This window comes from Pempheris klunzingeri, chromosome 10 (assembly GCF_042242105.1).
Source record: "Pempheris klunzingeri isolate RE-2024b chromosome 10, fPemKlu1.hap1, whole genome shotgun sequence".
Taxonomy (NCBI): Eukaryota; Metazoa; Chordata; class Actinopteri; order Acropomatiformes; family Pempheridae; genus Pempheris; species Pempheris klunzingeri.
In genome coordinates, this window is record NC_092021.1 from 4,508,875 (window position 1) to 4,523,359 (window position 14,485).

Sequence of the window (14,485 nt, forward strand, 5' to 3'; positions counted from 1 at the left end):
ACCGAAGAAATTGCGTTGCTCTCTCACTCCCAAGCGCGCCGACAAGAGGATGACACACGCACACACCACACTCAAGCACACACTCTCGCCCTGCCCTCCTCCTACTCTCAGCCACTCATATGCCTAGCTCAACACATTCAGGAACAGTGGGACTTTTCAACAGCATTTAACACAACAACAACAGAGATGCTACAATATTTACTGAATTTGACTATTGGTTCATTTATGCTTCTGTATCTATTGAAATTTTAACTGAATTAATTGTGTGTTCATCATGTAATTATGGCCCACTTGGCCTTCCATACATCAGTGCTTCTCGTGTTGCGTCAACGCCAATTCAGCTTTAACTTTCACTTTTGATTTTTGTCAGTAGGAAACACAACTACTTTTGTGTGTTCCCCGTTTGTCTCTTTTCTCACTTTGACAGGTAAATAACCTGGCGGTATAAAATAGAGCAAGTACGGCGATTTGCTCTTAGGACAGGCTGTGACTGGTTTATGTGTCGTACTTTGTTGACTGGTTTCCGTTTTCGTCTGCCCCGTAACGACAAATTGCATGGTAGGTTAAATTTGTATTTTTAGTTTTTTTTTTAAAGAGTGTGCTTGTTACTGCTCGGTAAAGGAGTAAGTGATCCAACGTGGCTAGTAACAGGGTGAATCCTAATTCTCAGATGGACGGTGGTCTGGAAGAGGGAGGCAGTCAATTCGAGGAGGCCAAGAAAGAGCTGGAGACATGGAAGGTAAAAGGCAGAGTTCAAAATATCATCATCCATCCATTTATTATCTATACTGACTTATCCGTCGGGGTCGCGGGGAAGCTGTAGACAATCCCACCTGACTTCGGGCGAGAGGCGGGGTACACCCTGTGAACTGATCGCTAAGCTAACCAATCACAGGGCCAACACACAGACAGACAACCATTCACAGTCGCACTCATATTATTTAGGATCATTGTTCAGCTGCGCAGTGCAGTGTTGTCCAATTAATTTTCTTGATTTTTGGGGGGGGCAGTGTTGAAGTCATTGTTTGTTCATTTCAAATTCAGTGATATGTTTTCTCTCACCTCTTGTGGTATTGATCCATGGATTTTTTTCGTTTTGTCCAGGTTTAAGCATCTGTCTCTGAGATATCTGCTCCACAATAAAGGGGTGAATTTAGCTTGTGGTGTTCGCAGCATTAAAAAATGACATTAAAAATTCAACAGCACCATTTGGTTAGTTAGTAAGTTAGTTAGTCGCAACACTACACATTACAGGGAAAAAAGTGTTCCTGTTAAAGTGGTAATCTACCATCATCACCTGGAACAACTGGAGGCGGTCTCTTACAGGAGACCCTGTCAGAAACAGCCTCCATGCAAACTGTCCACGGGTTTGTCTCTCTGAACTCTTCTTGTCTTGTCTTTAAGATTAAAGCTGAGAAAGCTGATGATGTGAAAGCCAGGCTTATACTGGAAAAACTAGAACAAGATGAAGCCAAAATGAAGGCCCAGCAGGAGATGGTGGCTTGTGCCAAAAAGCAAGAGGAGTGTCAGAACAAATTCAAACAAAGCATGAAAGCACTGCAGGTACAATTACTGCCATCTCCATAACATCTACAGGCTGCTATGAAGAAATTCAATGATAATAACAAGGACTCTGCTTTTGTTCACTTTCTCTTTCATACAGAATGAAAGCCTGACGTTTGATAAGCGCAGACAGGACTTGCTGGGCAAACTGAGGAGATGTAAAGCTGAACTGGAGGCCAAGAGGGCAAAGTCTGCCCAACTAAAGCAGAAATTCAAGGTGGGAATAAAGAAAACCCTCTGGATCAGGGGTGCCCACACTTTTCCGCCTTGTGAGCTACTTTTAATCTGACCAGGGTGGAAATGATCTACCTACATTAAAAATGCTAAACATATATTTATTGATAAAGTATACTTTATATATACAATATATGTTGGCATACACTGCATAACTGTTGGCATTACACATAAAAATGAACAGCAGTAATGCACATAGGTGACAAACAGTGATGCACACAATATATTATAATATTGCACACAAGTGACGAGAAATTGGAACATTCAATACATTTATGGTCACTACCTTACTCTGATGACTTGCACTGAATGGAGTAGAATATCCCTTCCTATCCCATTCCCTATCCCAGAATATCCCTTCTTTAGTAGATATAAATTGGAAGGCTAAAGCTGGAGTTTTGCAGTAGCTAGCACGTTTGACCGCTCATGTCCCTGCCCGGGACCCGTAGCAGAGAAGAGCTCTCAGACTGGCTGCCCTGTACCTCAATCAAGTCGCAAACGCGATTCATTACATACGTTCCTTCATTCATTTTCTAAACCGCTTAGTCCTAATTAGGGATACAGATCATGGACTAAAATCTATTTTTTTAATGTCACGCGATCCACCCGCACTGCTTTCGCGATCGATGCATTGGGCACCCCTGCTCTGGATCATCCTGGTGCCCAAAATTGTTCTTCCCTAACTATACTAATCTGTCAGTGCATCCATTTGAGTCTATACATTAGTAACTATAGTATGTAATATATATTGATAATATACTAATACATTGACATATCTGAATCAGATTTCCTTTAATTATACCCAGGGGGAAATTGCTTTTAGTTGTACACAGCTCCAAAAAGAATAAGAAAAAAACTTCAATCTCAAAGTAAAAATATAAATATATAAAAATTATGTATTAAAAATTATTACACAGAGGTAAATTATTGCACCAGATGAGTCCAGAGTCTCATCACATATAAACAATCTGTACACTCAGAGTGAGGAGTTGTATAGTTTGATGGCTACAGGCAGGAATGATTTCCTGTGGCGCTTTGTAGTGCACTGTGGTACAATCAGTCTAGTGCTGAAAGAACTCCTGTGTCTGACCAACATGTCATGGAGTGGGTTGGACACATTGTCCAAGATGGCTCCCACTGTGTGAAGCATTCTCCTCTCTGACACCACCGTCAGAGGGTCCAGCCTCACTCCCACAACGTCACTGGCCTTGCGGATCAGTCTGTTCAGTCTGTTGATGTCCTCTACCCTCAGTCTGTTGCCCCAGCACACCACAGCATAGAAGATAGCACTGGCTACCACAGACTCAATATGACAACAATAAAACAGTAGCAATTATAACCACATACAAGATATTAATATTGTTAAGTTATGTTTGTTCCTCCACCTGTCCAGATTCATGCCCAGATTCCAGATACAGAGGTGGAGTTCAGAGCTCAGATTGAAGAGGAGAGGGAGGATGATAGTCAGTCAATCAGAGGAGTGTTTGCCATCAGCCAGAGACCCACTGTGCTCCTGGGTGGAGGACAGGCGCTAATCACCTTTGAAGAAGAGAAAGGTACACATGACTCTATCAACTGTACTGTGACGGTAGACTATGATAAGTACCTCAGCTGTTTTTCACTTGTATTTTAATGTGAATAAAAACAAAAACTGTTTTAACCTTTACTATTTCTCTTCAGGGTCAACTGGCAGTGTCAAATATGTACACAATAGTAGACAACACAGTTATTTATTTACATATAGGGAAGAAGCAGAAGCTTACCAAACTTTTAACATTTATTTATGTAACTAAATATATCACTTTTTACTTAATAACTAAAGTATGTATTCATGAAAGCAAAACAGTTAAAATACCATATGTTAAGATTAAGATTATTGTTATTTGTACTGAACTCAAACTTAGCTTTAGGTCAAAAAGTATGAAGTGTGAAAATCAACTATTTTAAATACAGGTGAGAGGTGTAGGTTAAGTGTTTAAATTACAGTAAAAGTTTGTTTTATTAAACTTGTCACAGATTTGTGTGAGATTGTTTTGCCAGAAAATTGATAACTTGTTACAGCAACAGAAGAGACACACAAGGTGCAGAAACAAACAAAGCGTCAAAAATGTATACATCAATTAAACAACTTTAAAACATTTGAAGTTAGAAAATGATACGGGCCTTTCTAAAACATGTTTTAGATTGTTTCTGTAACTGACAAAAATGCTAGTGTTTATTGTTTATTGAAATGAATTTAATGTAGCCATTCATTCAGCCTGGGGTGCTTCAACACTTTGACATGTGAACACCTTTGATGAGGCACACACCACCACCCAATCTTTTCCCCATAAGCTCTGTTAGGCAGTCCACTTACTGGATTTGGAAGCCTAGCAGGTTAAGTGTAGTGTCCAGGATGTGCTCAACAAACAGGTTTCTGTGAAGCACAGGACGGCAGATCTGCTTAAGTCCATGTTTACTCTATTGAGAAGCAGCAGTAATTCCATCTTGTTGGCCAATGAGCAGACATTGGCTAGATGGATGGACAGGAATGCAATTCAAAATCTCCATTGCTGCAGTTTAGTGCTCTGGGGCATCTCCTGCATATCCCATCAAGAGTTGCAGCTTCACTAACTAAAAGCTCTGGAAAACTGTCAGGTTCAAACAAAAACAGTGGGAATGTTTGTTGAGTGTGTAGTCGAAGGTTTGAAAGTTCCTCTCTGCTGAACGTGATCAGAGAGGAAGAGCTTAAGGCTAAACAAATAAACAAAAACAGAAAAAGTAACAGAGAACACAGTATTAAGACTGTCATCCATAGCACTATGTTGTCTGATAGAAATGACTGGGACAATAACAGGCAAAAGTGACCTTTTGGGGACAAGGTCTGAGTATCATTTATGTCATTAGTGGTGCCATTGAAATACAGTGGTTCGACTAACCTGGACTTTAACAATGCCTTACTGTAAAGAGTATACATATGTCTCTTTGTTTTCTGTCCTCCAGTGGCCTCTCAGCTCCTGAAGATTGCCAAGTGCTCTGTGTCCTGTGACAATATTACCTTAGATGTGACACCAAAGACAATAACCATGGATCCTGCTGTTAAGTTTGAGGTACCTATTGATGCAATGATAGTTGTTTTACACTTTCAGACTGTGTTTGTGTTGATGTGCAGCAAAACATGTCAAACACACACAGACAATCTAGCTGTGTTTGTGGGATGTGCGTTTCCATCAATGACAGCAAGGTTCTGGATATACAGTCAGGTCCATAAATATTTGGGCATTGACACAATTCTCAGCAATTTGGCTCTGTACACCACCACAATGGATTGGAAATGAAACAATTAAGATGTGCTTTAAATGCACACTTTCAGCTTTCATCAAAATCAGGTGAACGATGTAGGAATTACAACACATTTCTGCCATGAGCCATCAGCCAGAAATCCACTGTGTTTCTGAAGGGACTTCCTCACCTGTTTTTCACTTCACTTCACCACCAGAGGGCGTGTGCAGGGTTTCACAGTAAACAAGCAGCACACCACAGATTTTTTTTTTACATTTGTCAAACAACTGTTGTGTATTACCTTAAATTATGCATGCACTCATTCAATTTGAAGTAGAGAATAATTGAACCTTTATAATGCATTTGATTTAAGTTTTAACCTTGATGATCAGTGGCATTCCTTGAATTAGTATTTTTCTGCTCACAGTAAAGCCACTCTAGTGTGTACAGTCCATTTTGTGATGTGTGTAGTTTGCAGTAATAGTGTAATCAAAATAACTGACAAGTTTAATTCAGTCAGTGACAAAACAATAACAAAATGAGAGTGTACCTCAACTCATTTCCTAGAATCAATACTGACTTACAGAAAATGATCATTTATGGTACTGTTTTTCAGTTGCATACTGTGCATATGGTCTATTCACATTGTTGTAATAAGTATTCTTTGTGGTATCGATTAAATCGGTGTGTGCTGTCATCGATGTAGGTCCAGCTTGATGTTTCCAGAAGGGAGCTCAAGGTTTCCAACATACCCCTTTCCATGCCAGAGGACAGAATGAAGGACCGACTGGAGATGAGTTTCTCCAGGCCCAGCAGAGGAGGAGGAGAGGTGGAGAGTGTGGAGTATGATAAGAACACTGGGAAGGGACAAATCACCTTTCTCCACCCTGGAGGTATAACTCTCTACTAAGACAATGGTACAGTGCAATCATGCTATGCACATCTTGGTGAATTTGCCAGATTATGTGTAATTATGTGTGTTAGCTGCTGATTTACTAAGACAGAAGCTTTATTGGACATTTATTAGACAGGGGAAAGGAAATAATAATTCCAAAATATTTACCTCTTCAGCAGCAATTCCAACTGATAAAACCTGTTACTCATAAAATTAGAATATATATCAGATATGAGATATGAGATATAATATGAGACAAGAGATCAACATTTCAGCTTTTATTTCCAGGTATTTACATCTGGATCTGATACACAACTTAGAAGATAACATTATTTGTAACGGAACACCAAATTTTTAGGCGAGCAAAAGTATTGGAACAGATAGACTTAAAATAGATTAACGTGAAAATAGTTAATATTTAGTTGCAAATCCTTTGCTTGCAATAACTGCATCAAGCCTGTGACCCATTGATCACCAAACTTTTGCATTCTGCTTTTGTGATGCTTTTCCAGGCTTTCACCGCAGCCTCTTTCAGTTGTGGTTTGTTTTGGGGGGTTTCTCCCTTCAGTCTGCTCTTTAGCAGGTAAAATGCATGCTCTATAGGGTTGAAGTCTGGAGATTGACTTGGCCAGTCTAAAACCTCCCACTTCTTGCCCCTCCTCTCCACTCCTTTGTTGTTTTGGCAGTGTGTTTTGAATCATTATCTTGTTGCACCATGAAGGATCTCCCAATCAGTTTGGTTGCATCTTTCTTTAAATTGGCAGACAAAATGTTTCTGTAGACTTCTGAGTTCATTTTGCTGCTGCCATCATGTGTTACATCATCAATGAAGATGAATGAGCCCATCCCAGAAGAAGCCATGCAAGCCCAAGCCATGACATTACCTCCACTGTGTTTCACAGATGAGCTTGTATGTTTGGGATCATGAGCAGATCCTTTCTTTCTCCAAACTTTAGCCTTTCCATCACTTTGGTAAAGGTTCATCTTTGTCTCATCAGTCCATAAAACTTTGTCCCAGAATTTTTAGGCTTGTCTCTGGACTTTTTGGCAAATTCCAGCCTGGCCTTCCTATTCTTCTTGCTAATGAGTGGTTTGCATCTTCTGGTGTGGCCTCTGTACTTTTGTTATGAAGTCTTCTGCGAACAGTAGATTGTGACACCTTCTCTCCTGCTCTCTGGAGGTTGATGCTGATGTCACCAACAGTTGTTTTAGGGTCTTTCTTTACAGCTCTCACAATGTTTCTGTTGTCAGCTGCTGCTATTTTCCTTGGTCTACCCGTTTCGATGTCTGTTACATTCCAAATGGTTGTACTGGCTATGGCCAATGTTTGTGCAATGACTGATTGATTGATTGATTTTCCATCTTCTCTCAGCTTCACAATTGCTTGTTTTTCACCCATGGACAGCTCTCTGGTTTTCTTGTTGGTTACGCCTCTAACTATAAATGCAGTCTGCACAGGCAAAACCCAAATCTGAAACTGAACGTAGACATTCAGCGCTATTTATTGTTTGAATAATCAATGTAACAGGACACACCAGGGCAACAAAACACACCTGTCAGTCACATGTTCCAATACTTTTGCTCACATGAAAAATGGGTGGGTTCAAACAAAAGGTGCTAACTTCTAAGTTGTGTATCAGATCCAGATGTAAATACCTGGAAATAAAAGCTGAAATGTTGATCTCTTGTCTCATATTCATCTTTTGATGTCAAACCCAAATGTTTTCAGTCTACAGCAAAAATAAAGGAATTTGCCTCACTGTTCCAATACTTTTGGAGGTGAGTGTAGCTATAGATATAATAATAATAAAAACATGGATAAAGATATTATTGTTTTATTTAAGGGGAGAATGGTGGTGCGCTGGTTTTCTCTGGGTACTCCAGCTTCCTCCCACAGTCCAAAGACATGACTCTAAATTGCCCGCAGGTGTGAGTGGTTGTCTGTCTCAATGTGTTTGCCTTGCCTGGGGACCAGTCCAGGGTGTACCCTGCCTCTGACCCAAAGTCAGCTGGGATTGGCTCCAGCTCCCCCGAGACCCTGACAGATATATATAATGTATATAGATATAGATAATGGATGGATGTTGTCATTAATCATTAAAATTTCTGTAGAATAAAGATACTGTCATGTTCCATTTCCCACTAAAATCACCCTTGCCTGGTCTTCAGAGGCAGATCATTTTACCTGTGAAAGTGACCATCTCAAATTCTCTGACTATTTATAGTAATTTAAGGAGGCAGAATATGTTACATCTGCTCCTACCCTGCATTTCTTTGGACTGTGGGAGGAAGCCAGAGTACCCGGGGAGCCCACAAAAGCATGGGGACAACATTCAAACTCCACATAGGAGGTAGTACCTAGAACCTTCTTGCTGTGAGGCAGTGCTAGTTACTGTACCACCATTCCACCTGTGTTAATGATAAGTTGTGTTGTGTGTGTGTGTTTGTAGTTGCTAAGAGCCTGGCCATGAAAGGGAAGTACCATGTGGATCTAGACTCTAGGGTGACTGTGAAGGTTGGACCCATTTACAAATACCAGCTGTGCAAATTTCAGGTAAGATACAGTAGTAAGACTGGTTAAGGATACTATTCAGTCATTTGTGTATGACGCTGTCCACTCCAACCAGACTTTACGCAGAGTAATGACGATGATGTTGGTGATTTATTTCAGACCTTCTGTGGCTCTCCAAAGCGAACCATCCTCCTGGATGGCATCAAGGACCTAGAAGACGAGGAGGCCTTACAAGACTACCTGGAGATCCACTTTCAGAAGCCCAATAACTATGGTGGTGAGATAGACAGCATCAAGTATGTCTCCAGGGGCACGGTGTTGCAGGCCTTTTTTCTCTGTGAGGACATGGCAGAGATAGACAACTGACTTCAACCAGCAGGAGCCAAGCATGCCACAGCTGCAACATGCAAGGAAAGTAGAAAGAGCTCCAAAATTATGTTTCTCATGTGTTTTTCATTATTTTAAATCATATTTGTTGTAATACTCAAATTAAACAGGTGTATTTTGGAAAACTCACTCATTTGGTGTCCAACTCAGGGTCATCAGATGAGAAGTCATTTCATTCCTGTGAATTCTTTAAAGGCTATGCATTTGATTATATGTTTTAATATCACATGGTGAGGGGTTTTTGGGTGGTGTTAAGTAGCAAAATAAAAGTCAGGCAGGCACTTAACAATAACCAGTATGATGTTGCACAGTCTTTAGCCTGTGTTCTGACACATACACTACTCACAAAAAGTTAGGGATATTCGACTTTCAGGTGAAATTTATGGAAAATGTAAAAAGTTAATGCTACAGTGACATTATATCATGAAAGTAGGGCATTTAAGTAGAATCATGCAATGGTAATTTCTTCATCTCAAACAATTTATTGAAAGAAAAGCTAACAACAGTGGTGGGTATACCACAACAAAAAATTTCAATGTCTCAATAAATTGGGATGTGGCCAAAGGACGTCCACTCCTCTTTCTGTGACTCTTCCAGTCTCTCTGTATCACTGTTACAACCTGCTGATGACACTCTGTGACACTCTAAGCTCAGTGGACACTTCCGTCTGAGGACATCCTGTTTGAAGCCTCACAATGGCGAGATGCTGTTGATCAGTTGTTAGGTGTCATCTTGGTCTCTTGACGTCAAAATGTGAACAGCATGATGAGGAGGACTGTTTAAATACCGATTCTAATTGAACCAGGAAATGTATTGGTCGATTCATGGATCAAACCTGTTGTGAATTTTGCTGTTAATCACCTTGTTAGAGAACAGCAACTTGTGCAAAAAATAATGAAACATTGAACAGTTGGACATGTGCATCCAAAAGTTTAGAGAAGGTCACATTAAGTTCACCTGGAAAGGTTAGAATGCATTTTCGGTTCATCCTGAAATTTCACCTGAAAGACGAATATCCCTTTACTTTTTGTGAGTAGTGTATGTGTTGAGGACTGTATATACTGTGTGTGTATCTCTAAACCTGGAAAGTAATCTCTAAGACTGATTGTATGCCTGGTTCTATGTTAAAGCAGACTGTGACTGCCTCACAATCACATCTGTAATCACTTATTCTATTCAGAAAATTGGTGTTCAGTTTTGTTGCATAGTAGAAACTTAATGTTGACTCCCTTCAGTGTCACAAGTGCAACAGACTTAAACCTTTCAGCCCACAGAGGTTGCAGAATCAGTGCAGCAGTGTTTTTACTCCAAACAAGGTTTAATGTGGAGTTACAGTAAATCCAGTCTGGGTTGATGGGAGTTAACGTTAGCGTAACAGGGCTGACAGCTAATTATTTGCATTTGTTTGAAAATTTCAGAAGGCATTGATGCCATTTACTGGGATTTTGTGATTTGGTCTATAAAAATGCACCCCTTTCATTCATTTGAATGGAACCAACAGAGCAAAAAAGTCTCTCCGGCAAAGAGACTGAAAATACTGTCATGGCCAATGAAATATATGCAACCTGAATTTGTAACATGAAGTTTCGATCATTCTTACTAAAAATAAGAGCCCCAGTGAGCTGTAAAGCCCTGTCTATGATTATTATAAACTGCTAGAGTTTTGTTGTATGAGAAGCCTTCAAATTTACAGTTCTGTTACTGACACTGATCTTCCTGAATCATGTTTCATTGTCTCACCTGTACCTGCAGGGCTGTTTTCAGTCTGAATTCCTGCTATTAGTTTACACAACACAACACAATGTTACTTAATGTTAACTTCAACTGTCACAATTTTTTCTCTTGTGCATTGTGCTCATTAAACTGATCTCACTACTGAATTAATCACGGGAACTGCGTTTTTTCCAAGAGTCCGAGACATACAAACAGTGGTAAAGTGACATGTCAAGTAAACATGGCTCAATATACAGGCCTTCCAAAAGTGTGGGGTCAAGGTCAAGTTTTTCCTTTTTGCTAAATACTTTGATTTTGAGATTAAAAGATGAATATGAAATCAGAGATCAGAATTTCAGCTTTTGTTTTTCTTGGTATTTAGGTGCATATACAGTATGTTTTACAATTTTTACAACATTTTTCTTTTAATCACCTCCATTTGTAGGCGAACATATGATAGGCTTCTTGTTCAGGTACTTCCAGTTTTGTTGATTGTTCAAACGTAAAAAAAACTTTGAATGTGTAGTCTTGGTTTTAGCCTTGGAAAGAATACACCAACATGAATATGAACTGCCTATGGAAGAAAAGCAAGCAATTTGGAAGCTGACAAAATAAAATAATTCAACAAGAACCATTACATACAAATTGAGAATAGCAAATACAATAACAGCAGAAGTTGGCCTCCAGGAGGCAGGTGTAGAAGTATCACGATCTACCATTCAAAGAAGTAGTATAGAGAAGACCTGTTTTATGAACAGATCAGACAAAGATAAACCTATACCAAAAAGCTCATCTGTGAAGCATGGTGGAGTTACTGTCATGGATTGGGCTTACATGGCTGGTTTTGGAAATGGCTCATCTTAATTGATGCAGACTGTTTTCAGAAGTCTATAAAAATAACACAAAGGAATGCATCATAGTTAGGCATTTCACCTTGCAGCAAGACACCACCCTAAAGCATTCTGCTTCTTTCTGTTTTACCTCATAATTTTTTATATCAAGTTTTACACAACCTATCAGCACAACCTTCGCTAATGCCACTAAATAAAGATTTCTACACACTATAATAGAGGATATTTGCCCATATTAAAAATTTAATTAAATAATAACTGATTTTGAATTTTTACTTATTTTAATGAAAACAACCCTGCAAACCACATTATGTGTGTATTAAGTTATTTGAAATTAACAGCTCAGGCCCATGATTTGGGCTTTGCCCATGGCCGTTTTTTTTTTGTCCAGGAATTCTCCAGCCACTGAACATACTTAGGCATCCTGCCTATTTCTGTCAACACTCACACTAAAGTTTAGGTAACATTCTAAAACAAGAATGAGGTGTGAGCTGGGTTGTGATGAGCTTGGTGAGTTCTGTGACTGTTGCTGGAGTGTAGGGGAGATGGCTATCCTCCCCTCCCCTTTTAATGTGCTGGAAGTGGTGGGCTGTGGTGAAGATCTGTAGGGGATGTCTGTGCAGGAGGGGATATCTGTGGTTGGTCATGGGAGACAGCCTTTCTCTTCTCCTCCTTCTCTGTTGGCAGCCCACATCATCAGCATCCACATAATTGCATACAAAGATGAACAGATAAAATTACTTTTTTACTGAGTAATAATTATTCATCAAAACCTTGTTCAAAATAGACACCTCGAATTGTCTTACCTGAAGGCAGTTTTCTGGACGGATGAAATGGCAAGGAATAAACAAAGGATTTTGTTTACTTCATAAGCTATTATATATATTATATACTTCTACCCTATACTACTCAGTAGTAATACAGTAATAGCTTGTTTATGTTTTAATGATATACATACCATGCTATAATGATCAATATCACTTAGAGGCAAAACATACACAATGGAACAGATGGTCAATATGAAAGCTATTTTATAACTCACAGTACTTTTCTAAACTGTCTCTGTAGCATAGACTGTGTAAAAGAAGTAAGTCTATACGGTCTATGCTCTGTGGCAAACAAGCAATGTGTGCAGAAAAGGAGACATACAAATTGTCGTTTTAGCTTAATCGACACGTGGACAAACAGAGGCTCATTGTTTAGCGCTGTCGGTCTAGTTAAACCATAAACTTAGTTTAACAGGAGTAAATGTCATGCTAAGAACTCAAACTGCTCAGGAGTTGTCAAGATGTAGAAGCATTTGGGAATTTTTACGATCTTGTTGATTGCAAAATGGGCAACATTTTTAGATGGCCAAGTCAGTCTCCTAACTTTAAGCCTATTCTGAATGCATTTCAGTTGCTGAAGAAGGAAGAATCCCACCAAAACAAATGGAAACTGAAAGAGGCTGCAGTAAAAGCCTGAAGAAGCACCTCAAAAGAACAAACCAAAGGTCTGGAGATGTCAGTAGGTAGCAGGTTCATTGTGGTTACTGCATGCAAGGGATATGCAACTAAATATTAGTAAGTATTATGAGTATTAATTACCCTGCTCAACACTTAATAATCATCACAGTATAACACCAAGTCAGTTAAACTTCAGGGATATCAATCTGACCAGTTGAAAGCAAAAGTGAATGTGAATCAATTTCACCTGTTTTGGTGCAAATGAAAGTGACAGCAGGTGCACTGGAGAGGCATCAGCAAGACAACCCTCAAAAAGGGAATGGTTTTGCAGAGAGTGGCCACAAACAATTGCTCTCTTCTTACCCTTCCTGACTGATTCTTCTCTAGTTTTGCGTTTTGCTTGTGTCCTTGTCACTACTCTACCAGTAGTGAGGCGGTACCTATTCAGGTTGTGTAGGTAGTACAGCTCCTCCAGGATGACACATCCATATGTGCCGTTGCAAGGTTTGCCGTGTCTCCCAGCACAGTCTCAAGAGCATAGAGGAGATACCAGGAGATGGGCCATTACACGAGGAGAGCTGGACAGGGCTGTAAAGCCTTTGAGCACATGGTGAGGAACAGGAGGAGCACATAGGTGAGGAACTGGAGGAGAACTGCCAGACCCCTACAAAATGACATCCAGCGGGCTACTGATGTGCATGTTTCTGACTAAACTGTCAGAAACAGATTCCATGAGGGTGGCATGAGGGCCGGATGTCCTCTAATAGGAACTGTGCTCATAGCCCAGCACTGTGCAGTTTCTCTGGTTCTGCAAGAGAACAGATTGGTCTGCCATTGCTGCCCCCTTCTCTTCACCGATAAGAGCAGGTTCACAGTGAGCCCATGTGACAGATATGAAAGAGTCTGGAGATGCTGTGGTGAACGTTATGCTGCCTGCAACGTCATCCAGCATGACGGTGTTCCCATGATGAAATTCATGCAAATTGGGACAGATAGATTTCCTTAGAGAAATAGGTGTCCTTGGACTAACAGTAGTGTGGCAAAAAACAAAGTAAGGTTTCACCAGAGAGTGAGCTGGTATGGAATCAGAGAGTAAGCAAAAAAAAAAAAAAAATGAATGAATCATAAGCATTTATGAATTTGATGGCAACCCATACACTATATTAATTTCAGTATATCAAAACATTCTTTTGCTTTGGTGGCAGACAAAATGTCAAGAAATGCCCCCCTAAACAATGCACTGCATGCATGTCTCCATAAAGTCTACTTGACACAATTTCATCCACAGCACCAAATCAGTCTTCACATCTGCTTCATTTTAAAAAGGATGCCCAGCTCATAGCTACATCCGGATCTCTTGCCCTTGGTTACTTGGTCTTCACTAGCTGTGAGAACATTCCAACTTTTTACCTTCAAGCACTGAGTATTTGCATTTACATGACAGCACAACTCTTACTTTTGGTCTGCTGATAGTATGTTGTTACCACATTGGGCATGTCTGCTTCACTGTGAGTAAAGGAACTAACAAAAGGCATTGCTACTCTGCATTCCCAACATTTAGTTTTAAGTGTTTATACTGAATTAGAGCTGACACAATTAGTTGATTTGTAGGGGTGGCATGTCC

The 14,485-nt window shown here is 39.9% G+C and overlaps 1 protein-coding gene across 3 annotated transcripts; it reads left to right on the forward strand.

Annotated features, from left to right (window-relative positions):
• The first annotated feature begins 388 nt into the window (after positions 1-388).
• Positions 389-10,910, forward strand: nmi (N-myc (and STAT) interactor). 3 transcript variants are annotated; one of them, XR_011585194.1, is made up of 10 exons: positions 395-558; positions 671-739; positions 1,405-1,563; positions 1,664-1,780; positions 3,191-3,353; positions 4,780-4,886; positions 5,765-5,951; positions 8,404-8,507; positions 8,625-10,086; positions 10,150-10,910. XR_011585194.1 is itself a non-coding variant. In XM_070838733.1 (9 exons), the coding sequence occupies exons 2-9, from the start codon at positions 671-673 to the stop codon at positions 8,829-8,831; spliced, it is 1,113 nt and encodes a 370-aa protein (XP_070694834.1). In that variant the 5' UTR covers positions 389-427; the 3' UTR covers positions 8,832-10,910. The 3 variants fall into 3 exon arrangements, 2 of the variants coding, with proteins under 2 accessions (XP_070694834.1, XP_070694833.1); XM_070838733.1 differs by having other exon boundaries at positions 389-427; positions 8,625-10,910; XM_070838732.1 differs by having other exon boundaries at positions 8,625-10,910.
• Positions 10,911-14,485: the final 3,575 nt, after the last annotated feature.

What these genes read in the sequence shown, in the direction of transcription:
- nmi (XM_070838732.1), top strand. An exon ending in AAGAGCTGGAGACATGGAAG is followed by an intron (nt 740 to 1,404) that starts GTAAAAGGCAGA and finishes CTTGTCTTTAAG; the next exon opens with ATTAAAGCTGAGAAAGCTGA. An exon ending in ACCAGCTGTGCAAATTTCAG is followed by an intron (nt 8,508 to 8,624) that starts GTAAGATACAGT and finishes GATTTATTTCAG; the next exon opens with ACCTTCTGTGGCTCTCCAAA.